Below are 18,978 nucleotides of genomic sequence, written 5' to 3'. Positions count from 1 at the left end.
TATCATAATTTATTAGAGCAGATATCTCAAGTGTCAGTTAGTTTTCCATTTTTTTGTTGCTGATACATAAAAGACTCTGCAAAGAGTACCTATTTGTTCATATTTCCCTAGTGTGGAATCTTAAATGGAATTTCTGGGTCAAAAGAATATTAAGAATTTTCACAGCTATTGTACTTTTGTTAAATATACTGGCAAATATTTTGTTAAATATATTGATAACTTTGTAATATTCCATCTTATGAATTCACCTTTATTTGCTTTATCATTTTCTTATGAGACATTTAGGTTATTTCCATTTTTGCCAGTATAAATGGTCCTATGATAAATAGTTTTGTAAGTAAGTTATATTTTTATAAGAGGTAGTGTCAACTAGTAAATAATATTTCTGGGACTTTTACTTTACAAAAGCCATATAAAAACTGTGTCTAGTGGTAATATATAATTTTCAGAAAAAATAGAACTTCAATAAAACCATAGCCAAGGGTTTATTATTAAGGGTTTTTTTGGTTATTTTATTTATCATTTCTTTTGGCGGTCCCGGGGATGGAACCCAGGGGCCTTTTACCTCAGGGATACATTCTCAGATGTATTTTATATTTTATTTGAAAACAGGGTCTCTTAAGCCAGCTGAGGCTGGCTTCGAACCTGCGCAATCCTCCTGCCTCTGCCTCCCAAGTGCAGGGATTACAAGTGTGTGCCACCATGCCTGGCTATTATTAAGGTTTTAATAAACTTAAATCTTAATTTTATTTTAGGTGTTGTCATCTGTAATGAAGATCATTGTGAAACAGAAGATTGAGTAAAGCCTTGTAACGCTGGGCCTGGATTGGAGATTTAGAAAAGAAAGTTAAATTAATCACCTTAGTTTTAGTGTTTCGATTTCATAATATTTATTCTTTTTCTAAATAGGCTTAGGGAGTAGAAATTAAAATTCAGTTCTGTACCAAAGGATGCACTAATATTTATTCTGTCATTTTTCCCCTATTGTGTGAGAGAAGAGAGTAGATAGCCAAGATATATAGTTATTCATAATGAAATATACTAAATGCAATTTTATGATGTCAGTTCTTGGCATTATCATCTATATAGCTGATTTAATTGTTGACATCTGGGTATCTGTGAGGTTTTTCCATAAAGCACAATATGATTTTGGTGTTTTAACATTAAGCTTTATGCTTTTTGGAACATTTGTGGTCCAGTGTTTTAGTTATTCTTGGTTCAAGGCCGATTTAAAGAAAGCAGGCCAAGAAAGTCCACATTGTTTTCTTCTGCTTCATTGCTTGCAAGGAGGGATTTTTACAAGGTGAGTATACACTTTTAATTGCTGACATTGTCAAATGTGCAAAGGTCCTGTTTGTAAGTAGCACAAAGGTTACTTGCTTTTCACTGTCAGTGTTTTTATGAGTCATTGCTGTACTGTCAGAATTTTCCAGATTAAAGAATACTGTTTTAATTTATTTAACTATCTTACTTTTTCTGATCTGTATTCACTTTTATTTTCTCTGTATATTGTAAGCTTGCTAGTGCTAATGTAGCTTATACTCTGAGAGAGCACTTAATTTATTTCTACCATTTTACCTAAATGAAATGTTTACTATAGCAGTAGCCATGTGGTTAGATAGGTATGAAGTTATAGAACTAAAAATAACTTTAATAATAATTTTTTTCAAAACCTTATTTTATAGATAAAGAAACTAGAATCTAAATAGGCCCTGAGAATTCTGTGATTCTCTCTCTATAATTTCAAATGACATTTTCATTAAGGAATTTTATTCAGTATGGATGGACCTGGAGAATATTATGTTAAGATTAGCCAGTCACAGAAAGTGAAGGGTTATATGTTTTCTCATGTGTGGAAGCTAGGAAATAATTAGGATATAAGCGGGACTTTAGATAATGGAGGAGAAATTCCAGTGGAGCGAGGGATGTGGTCTTAGGGAGATTGGGGGAAAGAGGGAGGACCAGTGAAGGAATCACCTCCGTTGCCATTATATGTGGGAATACCAGCCAGTCTCAATGCCATGTATGGGGAAGGGGGAGGGAGCTGGGGGAAAGCCCACCAAGTGCTGTGTGCATCTATGTCACTATCACTGTGAAGTTCATTATGATGTGAGACTATAATACATCAATATAGGTATAAAATATATATCTTAAAGATAAAGAGAAAAATTAAGGTTACCTTTTTTTCCCTTACAGTTGGAGTTTGAACTTGGGCCTTTTTAAGGGCTAACATAGAGATTAATTTTTTACTTTAACCTGTTAAAAAGCAACAAATTCATGGTCATTAATTGAAAACGTTAAAAAAAAACCCTTCAAGATTGTATTTATTACTTAATAATTATGCTCTTATATTGGTATAGAGAGTTAAGGTTTTCTCAGTATTTTCACATATACTTGTGTTTTTAAAGCTAGAATGACTAAGGTTTTATGTAAGAAACAGAATGTACAACGAAAAAGAAGTTGGCAGGTTTTAGGAAAGCTGAAAAGAATGTACTTTAGTTCTTAGTCCTGGAAGTCAGATTTGGAATTGTAGATTCTGAATAAGATGAAATTGTTAAAATATTAGAGTAAAAGTTTGTTTATTTATTTATTTATTTATTTAGTACTGGGGATTGAACCTAGGAACATTCTACCTCTGAGTTACACTCCCAGAACCTTTTATTTTATATTTTGTTTTGAAATAGGGTCTTGCTAAGTTGCTGAGGCTAGCCTCAAACCGGCCATGCTCCTGTCACGACCTCCCAAGTATTGGGATCACAGTGTGGCACCACAATGCCTAGCTTGTAGATTTATTTTTATTTTTCTTGCTTGGAACTTGCTGGTCCTCTTGATTCTGTGGATTATTATGTTCCATCATTTCTGTACAGTTCATAGCCATTTTCTTTTCTAACATTTTCTTTACTGTATTTCTTATTTTCTTCTGGGACTCCAATTAAATTTAATTTAAACCTTCCTTATTGTAAAAGTGACTCTTACATGTTAGATCTTTACATTTTTATTTTTAAACTCTCTAGAGTACTGTTTGCATGATTTTTAAACTTTAAAAAAATTTTAGCAGTATTTTCTTTTGCTGTAGTCAAGATGTTATAACATCCAACCACTACGTTTTTGTTTGTTTGTTTGCTTGTTTGTTTTTGTACTGGGAATTAAACCCAGAGGCCTTCTACCTACAAGCTATACCCTCAGCCCCATTTTACTTATTTGGAAACAGGGTCTCACTGGGTTGCTGAGAGCCTTGCTAAGTTGAGGCTGGCTTTGAACTTGTGATCCTCCTGTTTCAGCCTCCCAAGTTCTGGGATTACAAGGGTGTGTCACCATGTCTGGTGAGGCTCAGTCTTTTAGAGAGCCTGTGTTTCTGCTCTGTGAACTCCCTAAATTCATCTCATCATACCACCCTCACCATCACAACTTAGGTGGGACAGTATAACTGGGGAGGGCTAGAGTTGGTTATTGCCCTTATCCCAGGTTGGTTACGCTCTGTTAAAACAGTTTCTCCAGAGGGTAGGCCTTGCTAAGAACGGAATGCTGTGGTGTATTTTAAATGGTTTATTTTCCTCTCTCCTTGTTGGCACTTGGGTGGGATTTTCCCAAAATCTTTACTATAAGAATATAATAGAATTCCAAGAGGTAAACTCATAAAAGTATGGTAAGATGAGTGGTGTTATCAAATTTCAATTATACAGTACTTTATAATGAACTATAGTCACCATTCTGTACATTGTGTCTTCAGAACTTAATCATTTTATAACTTCAGTTTTGTACTCTTTGACTAACATCTCCCCATTTTCCCCACCTTTGACCCCAAATTATCACCTTTTTATTCTGTTTTTATGAGTTCAGCTTTTTTAGATTCCACATATGCATAAGATCATGCAGTATTTGCCTTTTTTGTGTCTGTCTTGTTTCACTTAAACTCCTTTTCGAGTTTGGTTTTTGTTTCTTGTTTTACTTGAACTTCTTTTTGTATCTGGCTTGTTTCACTTCAAGTTCATCCACATTGTCTTGTCGCATACACACACACACACACACACACACACACACACACACACACACACAGAGGCATGGTAGTAATTAACTGTATAATTAACTGTATTAGGGTGTTCTAGAGAAAAAATGGTACATGTAGACAGTTGTTTCTTTTCTTTTCTTTTCTTTTCTTTCTTTCTTTTTTTTTTTTGGTGGTACTGGGGTTCCTGGAAACCCTTCTACCTCCGGGCTATACTCCCAGACCTATTTTATATTTTTATTTGGAAACAGGGTCTCTTAAGCCAGCGGGGCTGGCTTCGAACCAGTGCGATCCTCCTGTCTCCGCCTCCCAAGCGCTGGCTTTATAAGCATGTGCCACCACGTCCAGCAGACAGTTGTTTCTTGATATTAATGGGAGGACTGGTCCCAGGAACCTTTGTAGATATCAAAACTGCAAATGCTCAAATCTCTTATATAAGGCAGCATGGTAGTTGCATATGACCTATACACATTTTCTTGTATACTTTAAACCATATCTAGATTATGAATAATACCTAATATGATATAAATTATGGTTGTACAGTATTGTTTAGAAACAATGACAAGAAAAAAGTCTGTACCTATTCAGTAAAGATACAATTTTTAAAAATATTTTCCAGCCATGATTGGTTGAATCCACTGAAGTAGAATTCACATCTCAAACAACTATATAGATAGCTAAATAAGAAGAGACATATGGCATTGGCTCACACAATTATGGAGGCTGAGAAGTCCCAGAATATTCTGTCTTCAAGGTAGAGAACTAGGAAAGTTGGGACAGTTCAGTCCAGGTCTTAAGGACTGAGAACCTGGAGTCAGTGGTGTAACTCTTAGAGATGAAAGGCCCAAGAAAGGATGCTGGTCCAAATCTCAGGTTCTGAAGGCTAGAGAACTTCGAGTTCTGTTGTCCAAGAGCTATGGAAGATGGATGTCTCATTTCCCAAAAAAGGCATGGTGGCACAACTGTAATCTCAGTACTTGGGAGGCTGAGACAGGAGAATCACAGGTTGAGGACAGCTTCAGCAGTGTAGGGAGACCATTTCAAAACAAAAGAAATAAAAAAGGATTGGATGTGTAGCTTGGAGGTAGAATGCCCTGGGTTCAGTCTCCAATAACACACACACACACACACACACACACACACACACACACACACACACACACTTTTCTTTTACCTTTTATGTTCTATTCAGACCCTCAAATGATTTAGTGGTACCTGCTCACATTGGTTGAGGGTACATCTTCTTCACTTAGTCTAATGACTCAAATGCCAATACCTTCTGGATACACCTTCACAGACATATCTAGAAATAATACTTTATCAGCCATCTGTGTATCCCTTAACCCAGATGTTTACCCCTAGTCATCACACCATATGAATCAATGCATATGTTAATTATTAGGTCATGGTTGTGGTACTCATTCCACAGTGAATACCTACATCAGAACATCATGTGGTACATCTGGAATGTGTACAATTAATTTCAACATCAAATTAAGTAAAGCTGGAAAAAAAACCCTTACCAAATATGGGGGGTACCTGGAGTTTTAAGCCTCAGATTTGTCCACACTGACCCTTTAGCACATCATCAGTTATGTTTCAGATTTTCTCTTCCTGCCACTGATTACCAATTAGCAGAGGAGGTTTCTGCCCAGTAAGTTGTGATTTTTTGTATCTACCAGTCTTTTTCCTATTTTAAGGACAATGGTTTGCTTTGTGATCTCACTTTGCTGATGATTCAAGATGAATTGTTTATTTTTGGTGAATTCCAAGCTTTTTACATGTAAGACCAGAAACCAGAAGCCAAGTCATATATTCTTAGAGCCATGTTAGTCTTGAAGTCATGTATTCTTTAGCTATGTTCTTTTTAAAAACTATTTTAGCTATTTTAGGGCCTTTATTTCCACATAAGTTTTCTTTCTTTCTTTTTTTTTGTGGTACTGGGGATGGGACCCAGGGCATTCTCAGGTGTATCTAAGTGATACCCCCAGCCCTATTCTTTATTCTTTATTTTAAACAGGGTCTCACTGAGTTGCAAAAGGCCTCACTAAGTAGCTGAGGCTGTCCACAAACCACCATCCTCCTGTCTCAGTCTCCCAAATGCTGGGATTACAACTGTGTGCCACCATTTCCGGCTCCACATAAATTTTAGGATCAGCTTGAAAATTATTGTAATTGGGACTGTCTTTTTTATTTCAATTTTTAGTGGTTGTTTCCATTGAATAGAAATATATTTGATGTTTTTCCCTAACCTTATCTCTGATATCTTGCTAAATGCAAATGCTACTTCTGGTAGTCTTTTTTTTTTCCTTTCTGGTTTCCTGGCATTTTTTTGTGTAATTTATCATGTTATTTATAAATTGGAACAGCTTTACTTTGTCCTTTAAAGTATCTTTTCATCCCCCCCCCTTTTTTGCTTCAGTTCACTGGGTAGGTCCACCAGTAAAATGTGAGATAAAAGTGATGAAAACATTATTGGTTTTTATCTGATCTCAGGGGTGAAGTGTTGAATATTTCATATGATAAATCTCAAATTACATAAAAAAGCATACAATGTAAGACAAGTGAATCTTCTTCTTTTACCTATTTTTTAATTTAAAATTCTCTAGTGATAATCTAGAAATGTTTAGATTTCCTAGGGTATAATATTTAGGATCTGGGCCCTTTATCTTAATCTCAAAATATTTGGGGAATTTCTGGATATTTTATTGCTGATTTCTCATTTAATTTCATTTTGAGAAGTTTTGTATGATTACATTCTTCCTAGATTCATTAAGACTTATTTTTGTGGCGTATCCTATAGTCTGTCTTAGTAAACATTCCATGTGCATTTCAAGAGTTTGTAACTTTTAGTTTTTAAGGTAGTATTCTATAAATGGCAGATCAATTAGGCTGATAGTGTTATCGAAATCTTCTATAATCCTTTACTTTTTTTCTTGGTCTACTTTTTCTTTCAGTTATTGAGAAATGGTTAAATATCTTCAGATAAGTCTGGAGTTTGTGTTTTTCTCCCTTTGTTTTTGGCATTTTTTGCTGTATAAATTTTAAAACTGTATTGTTAGGTGCACACACATTTAGGACAATTATTTCTTCATGATGAATTAATTCTTATGACTCTTCTTATTTCTGGTAATATTCCTTGATCTGAAGTCTGTTTTGAATGGAATATTAATATAGCTGAATCACCTTCTTTGGGGAATTTCTTTCAAAACTATCTGTGTATTTGTGTTTAAAGATTCCTTTGCTAAAGTTGTAGCTTGCTTTTTAATCTGATTTGACAATCTTTTCTAATTGATTTTTAATCTGGTTTGACAATATCTTTTAATTGTCAGCCTCTTAAATACTGGGATTTCAAGTGTGTGCCACCATGGCAGCAAATGGATGGCTTTTAAACAACAGAAATTTATTTCTCACAGTTCTGGCGGTTAGGCAGTCCAAGATTAAGGTACTGGCAGAATCAGTGTTTAGTAAAGGTCTGCTTTCTGGTTTATAGATGATGCCTTCTGGTTGTGTCTTCACATGGTGGGAGGGCAAGGCACTCTCTGGGGCCTCATTTCTAGGACCTCTAATCTCATTCATATAGTTATCTTGCAAAGGGTTCCCTCTAGCCAAATACCATGATAATGGGGATTATGTTTCATCATAAGAATTTGTGGAGGGCACAGAAATTCAGTCTATAGAACCTATATTTAAGTTCACCGGTCCTTTATTTTTGTATCCAATTTGCTATTTCATCCAATGAGTTTAGTTTTTATTTTACATATTATAGTTTTGAGGTTTAAGATTTCAATTTTTTCTTTTATTTCAGTGTGTGTATATATCTTTACAATAGGAATAGCTTGTCTTTTATGTTTTATTTTCCATTTTCTACAGTCCTTTCATATCTATTATCTCATTTTTATTTATTAGCACACATTAGTTGTATAATTAATGGAATTCACTATATTTTTATACATGTCTATATCACGCATTTATCATGTCCACCCTCCCTTATTCTATTCTTTCTCCCTCTGGTCTTCCCCTCTTTCCTTGCTCTCCTGAATCCCCTTCCTAGTTCTCTAATATTTTCTTATCCACTTTTAGGTCACCCTTTTTTAGTTTTCACATATGAGAGGAAACGAGGGATACTTAACCTGTGTTTGATTTATTTTGCTTAACATGATGTTCTTCAGTTTTACCCATTTTCCTGCAAACGACATTATTTCATTTTCCTTTATGGCCGAGTAATACTCCATTGAGTGTATGTATATACATAGATGTACATATCACACACACATATGCACATACATACACACCATATTTTCCTAACCCATTAATTTGTTGGTGGGGATGTACGCTGTCAACATGGCTATTGTGAATAATGCTACAATAAACATGTGTATAGGTATATTTTTTATATGCTAATTTCATTTTCTTTAGATAGATACCTAAGAGTGAGAGAGCTAATCATATGGTAGTTTTATTTTTAGTTTTCTGAGGAACCTCTACAGTTTCCCACAGTGGTCACACTAATGTACCTTCCCACTAGCAGAATATAAGGGTTTGTTTTTCTCTGCATCCTGGCCATCATTTATTATTTTTTGGCTTATTTTTATAATTACCATTCTCACTGGAGTGAGACAGACTCATTATACTTTTGAATAGTATTTCTTTATGGCTAAAGATATTGAAAAATTTTTATATATTCATTAGCCACTTGTTCTTCTTTTGAGAACTTTCTGTTAAGATCATTTGCCCATTTTTATTGGATTACCTCTTTTTGTTAAATTTTTTGAGTTATGTGATCTGTATGTTAATTTTCTGTCAGATGAATGGCTGTCAAAGATTTTCTCTCATTCTGTAGGTGGTCTTTACTTTGTTGATTGTTTCCTTTGCGGTGCAATCACTTTAATTGATGTAATAACATTTGTTCATTCTTGCTTTATTTTCCTGTGCAATTTTAGTTTATTTAGGAAATCATTGCCTGTGTCAATATCTTAAAGTTTCCCTCTTATATTTTCATCAAGTAGCTTCAGCACTTATGCTAAGGTCTTTGGTCCATTTGATGTTGAGTTTTGTACAAGTTGAGAGAGAGGGGTTTATATTTTTATGTCACTACCAGGCTGCTTTTGTTACTATGACTCTGTGATATGCCCTGAAATCAGGTATTGTCATGCCTCCAGATTTGCTCTTTTTCCTCAGGTTTGCTTTGGCTATTTGGGCATATATACTATCTTTTTATGAAAAAAGTGTCCGGAGATCGCATTTATTCATTCAGTAGATGTTTTTGAGCATTTACTCTGTGACCGGTACTGTTTTAGTTGCTTACTTTGTAGCAATGAACAAAATAAGAAACAAGGTCCCTCATTCCATGTATATTGCATTCCTGTAAGAAGGCAAAGAATAACAAAATAAATGCATCAAGTGGTAAATATTATGAAGAAAAATTACAAAGAAGTAGAATATGATGGAGAGTAATATTTAGACAGTATGATCTGGAAGGCTTCTGTGAGGAAGTTGCAATTGAATAGAGACCTGAATGAAGTTAAGGACCCCGCTTAGAAACTATCTGGAGCTTAGACGAGTTCCAGACAGATGGAGTAGCAAAGACAACAGTCTTGGTTGACAGAAACAGCAAGGAGCTACACTGGAATTATGGGAGAAATAAAATAGAAAGATAGTGATGGTAGCATGTGAGGGGAAGGTCATGGAGTCTTTCAAGATAAAGCAGTGACTTGGGTTTTATTAAAATTTGATAGAAATCATTAGAAATTTTTGTCCAGAGGAATGATATGAATTATATTTTAAATGGTTCAATTAGAATGCTGTGCAGAGAATGGGTCATATGTGGAGGAAGAGTAGAATCAGAGAGACCTTAAGAAGTGACTAAAGTAATCTAGGCAAGACAGTTGGCTGCTTAAATCAGGGTGGTAGCACTGGAAGTGTTAAGAAGTACTTACAATTCAGATAAATTTGAGATTAGAACCCATGTGCCAAACACATACATTGGAGAAAAGAGCCTTTTCAACAAATGGTGTTGGGAAGACTGGTTATTCATTTATTGAAAAATGGAATCAAGTCCCTACCTCTTATCATGCACAAACATCAAGTTGAGATGGATAAAAGACCTGGAAATTAGGCCAGAGACTTTGACGTTACTAGGAAAGGGCATAGGTCCAATACGCCAACATATAGGCACAGGTTGAAACTTCCTCAATAAGATTCTCAAAGCTCAGGAAATTAAAACAAGAATCAGTAAGTGGGATAGCATTAAATGCAAAAGTTTCTGCTCAGCTGGGTGTGATGGCACAGGCTTGTAATCCCCGTGCTTGGGAGGCTGAGACAGGAGGAAGCCAGCCTTCCTCCTGAGATAGGTTTGAAGCCAGCCTCAGCTACTTAGTGAGGCTCTCAGAAACTTAGTAAGACCCTGTTTCCAAATAAAATATAAAATAGGGCTGGGAGTATAGCCTGGAGGTAGAAAGTCTCTGGGTTCCACACCCAGTTTAAAAAAAAAAAAGTTTCTGCTCATTAAAGGAAACTGTCAAGAATCTAAAGAGAGAGAGCCAGAGAAGATCTTTGCCAGCTCTGCCTCTGGTAGAGGACCAATATCTAAAATATACAAAGTAAGCCAGGCATGGTGGCACACACTTGTAATCCCAGTATTTGGGAGGCTGAGATAGGAGGATCACAGTTTGAGGTCAACCTCAGCTACTTAGTGAGGCCCTCTACAACTTAGTGAGACCCTGTTTTAAAGTAAAGAATAAAAAATAGGGTTGGGGGGGTATAGCTCAGGGTTAGAATGCCACTGGGTTCCACCCCAAGTCCTGCAAAAAAAAAAAAATTAAAAAGGGCAATTGAAATGAATGGACACTTCACAAAGAAGGGCTATAAATGCATGGAAAAATGTTCAGCATAATTAGCAATCAGGGAAATGTAAATCAAAACTACACTGAGATTCCATCTAACCCCAACTACACTGAGATTCCATCTAACCCCAATCAGAATGGCAATTATCAAGAAGTCAAAAAGTAATATCTGCTGGTGAGGATGTGGGGAAATAAGAGCTCTTCTACACTGTTGTTTGGATTGAAAATTAGTGAAGCCACTATGGAGATCACTGTGGAGATTCCTCAGGAAATTGAATGGATCCAGTTATACCACTTCTGGTTATCTTTCCAAAGGGACTGAAATCAGATTATTATAGTAATATAGGCATATTCATGTTTATAGCAACATAATTCACAAAGTCCAAATTATGAAACCAACCTAGGTGTCCATCAATAGATGAACGGATTACAAAATTATGAGATATGCACAGGATTGAATTATACTCTGCAATAAAGAACGAAGTAGTGTCATTTGCAGGAAAATGGATGGACCTGGAGAACATTATGTTAAGTAAGATTAGTCAGCCCCAGAAAGTGAAAGGTCATATGTTTTCTCTAATATATGGAAACAAGGGAGTAATCAGGATACCAGAGGGACTCCAGATAATGAAGTAGAAACTCCATTGGAGCCAGGGAGGTGGTCTAGAGGAAGGGGTTGGGGGAAGGGATGGTCAATGATGGAATCGCCTCCATTGACATTATGTCCATTTGTGAGAATATCAGTGCCAATCTTTTTTAAAATTTATTTTTATTTTGTTTTTGGTGGTACTGGGGGTGGAACCCAAGGGCCTTCTACCTCTGGGATACACTTTCAGACCTATTTTATATTTTTTATTTGGAAACAGGGTCTCTTAAACCAGTCTGACTGGCTTCGAACCTGCGGGATCCTCCTGTCTCTGCCTCCCAAGCGCGGGGATTACAAGCGTGCACCACCATGCCCAGGGCAGTGCCAATCTTAATACCCTGTATGGGAAAGAGAGGAAGTGGGGAAGGAGGAAGTTTTATAGGATATGAGCAATTCTCACATTTTTGAAGAACAGGGTGAATGTTAGCACCCTTTACAAAAGTGGGAAATACTGGCAGAAGCTGCAGATGAGATACTTATCACTACCCGAACATTTTTTAATATGTGGGGAAACTGAGGTGTGGATAAGGAGTTTTGGTAAACATAGGTATAGAATCTTGGTTGCCTTACTTTCAGCCTCAAATTTTTTCTAAATAAAAGTACCTCAACTCTTTTACTATTCATTTTACCTCTATGATGATAGCTCCCGTTCACTTAAAAGTTCTTTGAAAAGAAGTGCCTTGAGCAGGGGTATTTTAAGAATCTTTGAGGTTTATGTATTTTCTAGTATGGTAATTGTCAAAACTCTCGATAGCACCTTGAATATATTGAGTAATTGTTTGACAGATTAAATTGAAAGAAAATTCAATCTCTTCTTTAATCTTTACCTCTCATAAGGGGGTGGATCTGTGTTGTTCTTAAGATAAATTGCATGAATTTGGAAAATAGTCCTTAAGATTAGGAATCATAAGATCTGGTTATGGTTGCTAGAATTGCCCCCTACTGCCTGTATAACTTTGGGCAAATCACTCTGCCTTTCACAGCTTCAATTTTCCCATCTGTGAAATGGGAATGATGCCTAATCATCTCACAAAATTATTGTAAAGATGAAGAGTGATCAGGAATACTTACCAGACCTACCATACAACAGGAACATCAAATGTATGTTAAAATTTATGAAGTCTGAGTCACAATAAAATTACCATAGAAGAGTCACAAAAAATGTAAAATTCTGTACTTAAACACATGTTGCTTTTTTCAGTATTCTATATTAACATGTGTTATAAATTATAGAACGCTAGGGAAAAGAAGGAGGAGGGAGAGATCAATAGCAGGTACTGAGTTAAAGTTAGGAGTAAAACGTTCTGGTATGCTATTGCACAATAGAATGACTGCAGATAACAATAGCAATAGTATATTGTGTATTTCAAAAAGCTAGAAGAAATGATTTTGAATATTTTCACCATAAGAAATGATGTTTGAAGACATTAAATATTATACAATGTATTTCATGTATCAAAATACCACAGTACCCCATAAACATGCATAATTTTTATGCTTTTATGTATCATTTAAAATAAATTTGTATTTATAAAAATATATTGCTGAAGATAAATATTTATGTTTACAGGTATTGGTTTGCCTTGAAAAAGGGTTACCATGTGGCTTTCAAAAATAGCAAAACCAATAACTTCACAGAAGAACAAATTGACTCACATAAAGAAGTCGTAGATAGAGTAACTGATCTGAGCATGCTCAGGCTATTTGAGACGTACCTGGAAGGCTGTCCACAACTTGTCCTTCAGCTCTACATCCTTCTGGAGCATGGCCAAGTGAATCTCAGTCAGTGTAAGTCTTTCCTAATACTCTGTGTTAAATGCTGCGTAGATGCCTCAGAGATCTTATTTGAGTTATATAACTCTAGGCAGATTTAGAATTTTTAATCCTTTAAAATAATTTTTTTTTTTGAAAATGAAGTTCACTAGTATGGTTATTATCAGAAGTGTATAAGATATATTGTTTCCTTTTCTCTTCTTCCTTTTCCTTCTGTTGTCTGTTCAGAAAGGAAACTACTGCTGTCAGCTATTTGATAATATTTCAGAGAATCTTTTAAAAGCATATATCCTTTTTTCTTCAGAAAAAAATAGGATCCAGATATGGTGGCACATGCCTATAATCCCAGTATTTGGGAGACTGAGACAGGAGGATCGTTTGAGGATAGCCTCAGCAACCTAACAAGACCTTGTTTCAAAACAAAAACAAAAACAACAAATAAAAAGGTCTGGGGGTGTACCTCAGATGTAGATAATTCCTGTGTTCAGTTCCAAGTGCCACAAAATAAGTGAATGAATGGATGAATGAATGAATGAATAAATTGCTGGTAAGGTCATTTCAGGCCAAGGGAAATATATAAGCAAAGGTATGGTTTGGTAAAGACAAGGATTTCATTTTGTATATAGTATAATGTACAGGGCAGGGCAGCAACATTACCAGAAAAAATGTGTTAGAAGCAGGTAGTTAAATGGGAAATGGGTATTACCATTAAACTAATGTAGTCAACTAGATGAAGACAGATCATCATACCCTAACATCAGGAATCAAAGGTCTATTGATGGTGTAGTCATATGAAAAGCAATAGTTGGCCCCCTTGGTATATATAGAAGGTTGGTACTAGGATCCCCATAGACACCAAAAGCAATAAGTGCTGAATCCATTATATATTTACATATAACTTATGTATATACCCCTGTATATTTTAAATCATCTTTAGATATAATACTCAATATAATGTAAATACTGTATAAATAGTTGTTATACTGTATTGTTGGGAATAAAATGACAAAAAAAAGTCTATACTCATTCTGTATATATGCAGGGTTTTTTTTTTTGAAACCCTGGGCTTGATTGAATACTTAGATGTTGAAATGCCTGAATATGGAGGGCTGACATTAAGATCAGGCAAACCTGAGAATCCTAGCCATGCCACTTACTAACCTTAATTGTTTAAAATAACCCTGTATAAACATGTCCCCCTACAGCTAACCTAAATGTATTTCCAACTCGTATTTCTTAGTCAGATTCCCCAAATGCTCACAGTCACTGATATAACAAGGTAAAATGTAAGGGAAGGTTAGTAGGAGAAGAAGATGGAATTTGATCAGCTGAAATTAAAATATCTTATTCTTTAAAAATTTTATAATTTTATAAAAATATATATGGCAAGGCAAACACATTACTCGGGCTTTACCAGGTTTGGAAGAAGAATGGCAAGTGAGAATACTTGGAATTTAAAATTCACTACCTTTAGGATAAGTCCACCTCTTAGGTAACTATTGATTAGCTTTAAACATTGATATGTTTAATAAGCATATTGTGACTTCTCGGGTAACTATCAAAGAATAAGATCAATTATAAAAGAGAGTGGATTATTGAGTTGAAAGGTGAATAAAGATGACTCACGCCAAGCACATCATTATATCATTTCAGAAAAGCAAAGTTTGAAATTTTAAGAGATTTGAGAGGGAAAAGATCACTTACTAAAGAAACTTACTAGAGAAGCTGAATGGCGTTGAGATTCCATAATAGTTGAAGTTAGAACACAATAGAATGATAATTTAAAACATTTTTTACTTTAAATTCTATTTTAAGCAAGAGACTCTCTCTCTCTCTCTCTCTCTCTCTCTCTCTCTCTCTCTATATATATATATATATATATATATAATGTGTATGTGAGAGAATTTTTGAGACATGATCTCAAAAAATTTAGCTTCTGTTCAACTTTTCTCAGGAAGGCCTGAAGAATATCAAATCAAAAACTAAGAACAGCCGGGCGTGGTGGCACAGGCCTGTAATCCCCGTGCTTGGGAGGCTGAGACAGGAGGATCGCACAGGTCCAAAGCCAGCCTCGGCTACTGAGTGAGGCTCTCAGCACCTTAGTGAGACCCTGTTTCCAAATAAAATAGAAAATAGGTCTGGGAGTGTAGCCCGGAGGTAGAAAGCCTCTGGGTTCCACCCCCAGTATCACCAAAACAACAACAACCCCCCCCCCAAATAAACCTAAGAACAAAGGAAGAAATAAGATATGAAGCCAGGAAACAATGTCAATACAGAAGAGAGGTAAAGGGAAGTTCTGGGAAGACAGGAAGCAAGCTTTGAGCACAACCAGCTTAGAGCAAGAGGATGGCATCAGAAAAAAACAAAAAGGAGGAAAAAAGTGTATGTATGTATGTATGTATGTATAAAATTTTACATATAAAAGCTGAGTTTTACCAATTAACTTAAAAAATTAGCTAAGAAATAGTGATAGAAGCCGGGTGTGGTGGTGCATGCTTGTAATCCCAGCATTTGGGATTCTGAGACAGGAGGATTGTGGTTCTCGGACAGCCTCAGCTACTTAGTGAGGCCCTTCGCAACCCAGTGAGACCCTGTTTCAAAATAAAGAATTAAAAATAGGGCTGGGGGTGTAGCTCGGAGGTAGAATGCCCCTGGGTTCCATCCTCAGTACCGCAAAAAAAAAAAAAAAAAAAAGAAGAAATAGTGATAGAATCATTAGAATCATGAAACACTAAGCAAGTAAGGAAATAAAGTGGTTGTTGACTCTGGGAATGAAATGTTTTAAAGGAAAGGAAATATAATCAGAGTGACTGAGCAGTAAAACATTCTGTACTTATGTAGTTATAATAAAGTAAATACCAAATATTGGTTTCTACCAAATATTGTGATGTTACTTTTTTGGGCACTGAAAAGAGAAGGGAATGGAAAGAGGCTGAGTGTATATGTGCATATATACTAAAATTTCCTCTTCCTAAATAGAAAATCAGTAAACAGTGTTTAAAACAAATAAATTAAGCATAATATGTGTTTTATGTAGAAATATAACAATACAAGTCACAGGAAAAGCTTAGGAGAGTTGATAGTGATTTCTTCCAAGGTTGCAGCTGTGGTGGGGAAGAATAGAATAAGGTGTTGCTATTTTTTTTTAGTAAGGATTGTGGAACATTTTGACTTTAAAAAATATATATAATATAAAAGCCAGGCGTGGTAGTGCATGCTTGTAATCCCAGAGCTTGGGAGGCTGGGACAGAAGGATCAAAGTTTCTTGGTTAGCCTTAGCTGCTTAGTGAGGCCCTGTTTCAAAATAAAAAAATAAAATAGGGCTGGGGGTGTAGCTCAGAGTCAGAATGCTCATGAGTTCAATCCCCAGGATCTCACACACACACACACACACACACACACACACACACACACACACCTGTATATATGTATGTATTTTTTAGAAATTAAAGCCAACATGTCATAGGCCAATTTAGAGAAAAGTGATGTTTTCAAATATATTTGAATTAAAGAAGAAGAAGAAAAAAAATCCAACTAATGAGGTCCACAGTGTCTTGTGCCCAAACCAAGAGTGTACAAAGGCCCTGTTCTCATTATCCTCATCAGTAGATAAATTATTGTAAGTTTGTCTTCCTCGCATATTATATGGTTTCCAGTGAAGCTTAGTGAAAAAACCCAGTACTCTGTATTCTTCCCTGCACTATTTCATTTCATTCTAGTTCTCTAATACTTTTGCTTTCATTTTTATAAAAATCCCTTGTTTTGACAGTTGAGATAATGATGATTTGTATTTTCAAAATAGTTATAAACTTATTCTATTATTTATTGGGGAAAATGGGATAAAGATGATCAACCCATAAAATTTTGTAAGTTTTAGAGCAAATTTGTTTATTTGATTCATATTTTTTAGGGTATGAAAAACTGAGCTTTTTAATATTTTATACTTAGGTTAAATTTAGCTGTCCCCTTTCTGTTCCATGAGGCTCTCTCAGTGAATTAGGTATATGTCCAAGGTCAAAGCCAACATGTCTAGAAAACTTAGGTTTATAACTGTAGTTTCTCAACAGTCAGAGTATATAGTTTATAGGATACCAGTTGCTCATTAAAATTTATTCAGTGGCTTTATCTAAAATCATTTTAAAGCAGTTCAGTATAATGGATTAGTATACCAACTTTGAAATCAGGCTGATTAGGTTTAAATCTCTTCCTTTCCTTTCTTGTTGGATCGAACCCAGGATCATTCTACCTCTGAGCTATACCCCAAGCCCTATTGTATTTTTCATATTGAAACAGGATCTCATCAAGTTGCGGAGGGCCTATTGTTGCTGAGGTTGGTCACGAGCCTGCAATCCTCCTGTCTCAGCTTCTCAAATACTGGTAGTACAAGCGTGCGATCATCATGCCAGGTCCAGTTGTGCAACTTCCTAGCTGTGTGACTTGGGTCAAGTAATATATTTCTTTAAGCCTCACTTCCCTCATAGGAAATATGGGAATATTGATATTTATTTCTAAAGATTAGATAAGGTCATGAAACACCGAGTAAGAAAATAAGATAGTTGCTAACTCTGGGAATAAAATATTTAAAGAAAATATAATCAGAGTAACTTGAGTCAAGTGCCTTTTGTATATATGTAAGTATATATGTGTGTGTATATAGCTAAAGCTTGTATGTAGTAATTTATTTTTTTTACTATTCTCATAACATTATATCTTTTTAAAATTTTTTGTTTTGTAGGTGCGGCCATCATACTTTCTTGCTGTGCCATTTCTTGGTCAACTGTTGATTTTCAAGTAGCTTTAAGAAAATCCTTGCCTGACAAAAATCTCCTTAATGGATTCTGTCCCAAAGTCACATATCTATTTTACAAACTGTTTACATTGTTATCTTGGATGCTTAGTGTTGCCCTTCTGCTATTAGTAAATGTTAAGATTGCTTTATTTCTGCTTTTTTTCCTTTGGTTTGTAGGCTTACTATGGGCATTTAAAAGGCAAACTCAGTTTTGTAATTCTATAAGTATGGAATTCTTATATAGGATTGTTGTTGGATTTATACTAGTCTTCACATTTTTTAACATTAAGGGTCAGAATACCAAATGTCCAATGTCTTGTTATTATATTGTAAGGGTACTGACCACAGTGGGGATATTGATTGTGTTCTGGCTTTACCCACTCTCTATTTTTAATTCAGAATATTTTGTACCTATCAGTATCACTGTAGTTTCTACTCTTTTACTTGGAATTGTTTTTATTATTGTTTATTACGGAGTGTTCCACCCGAACATAAGGGAAGAAACACAAAGTGATGAAATAGATGGAAAATCAGTTCAAAGAGATTGTAGAATGAGGCGTTTCCTAATGGAATAAGCTATTAGTTTATGAGGCATGTGTTATTTTTGTTTCATTGGTTAGTAAAGAAAATGTGTCCTATGTGTGTGTATTGTATCTTATTTTTGCTACCTTTTAGATCAGGACTAGTTCATTAATTTAGAAGGTCAGAGTATAATATTTTATTATTTAAATTACTTTTTTGTTTGTTCTTTGAACTACACTCCCTAGACCTCTCATTTGATTTTGAACATCTTGAGTACTAAGATATTTGCTTGCTGTCTAGTAAAGGTACTATCTTGAGTATTAAATGGAAAAAATGATCTGGTTCCATAAAGTTTGACATGGAGTTTTTCTCTGCTTTGCCACTTATACTTCTTAAA

General features: G+C 35.2%; 1 protein-coding gene across 1 annotated transcript; it reads left to right on the top strand.

Moving 5' to 3' along the window:
- Positions 1-1,031: 1,031 nt before the first annotated feature.
- XKR9 (XK related 9) lies at positions 1,032-18,634 on the top strand (the record flags this gene model as incomplete). The annotated part of the gene is made up of 3 exons (XM_080694047.1): positions 1,032-1,303; positions 13,068-13,285; positions 18,006-18,634. The coding sequence occupies 3 exons, from the start codon at positions 1,032-1,034 to the stop codon at positions 18,632-18,634; spliced, it is 1,119 nt and encodes a 372-aa protein (XP_080550173.1).
- Between the last annotated feature and the right edge of the window lie 344 nt (positions 18,635-18,978).

The sequence above is a fragment of the Muscardinus avellanarius genome (assembly GCF_963383645.1).
Source record: "Muscardinus avellanarius genome assembly, chromosome: 4".
Taxonomy (NCBI): Eukaryota; Metazoa; Chordata; class Mammalia; order Rodentia; family Gliridae; genus Muscardinus; species Muscardinus avellanarius.
This window is presented reverse-complemented; position numbering and strand designations above follow the sequence as displayed.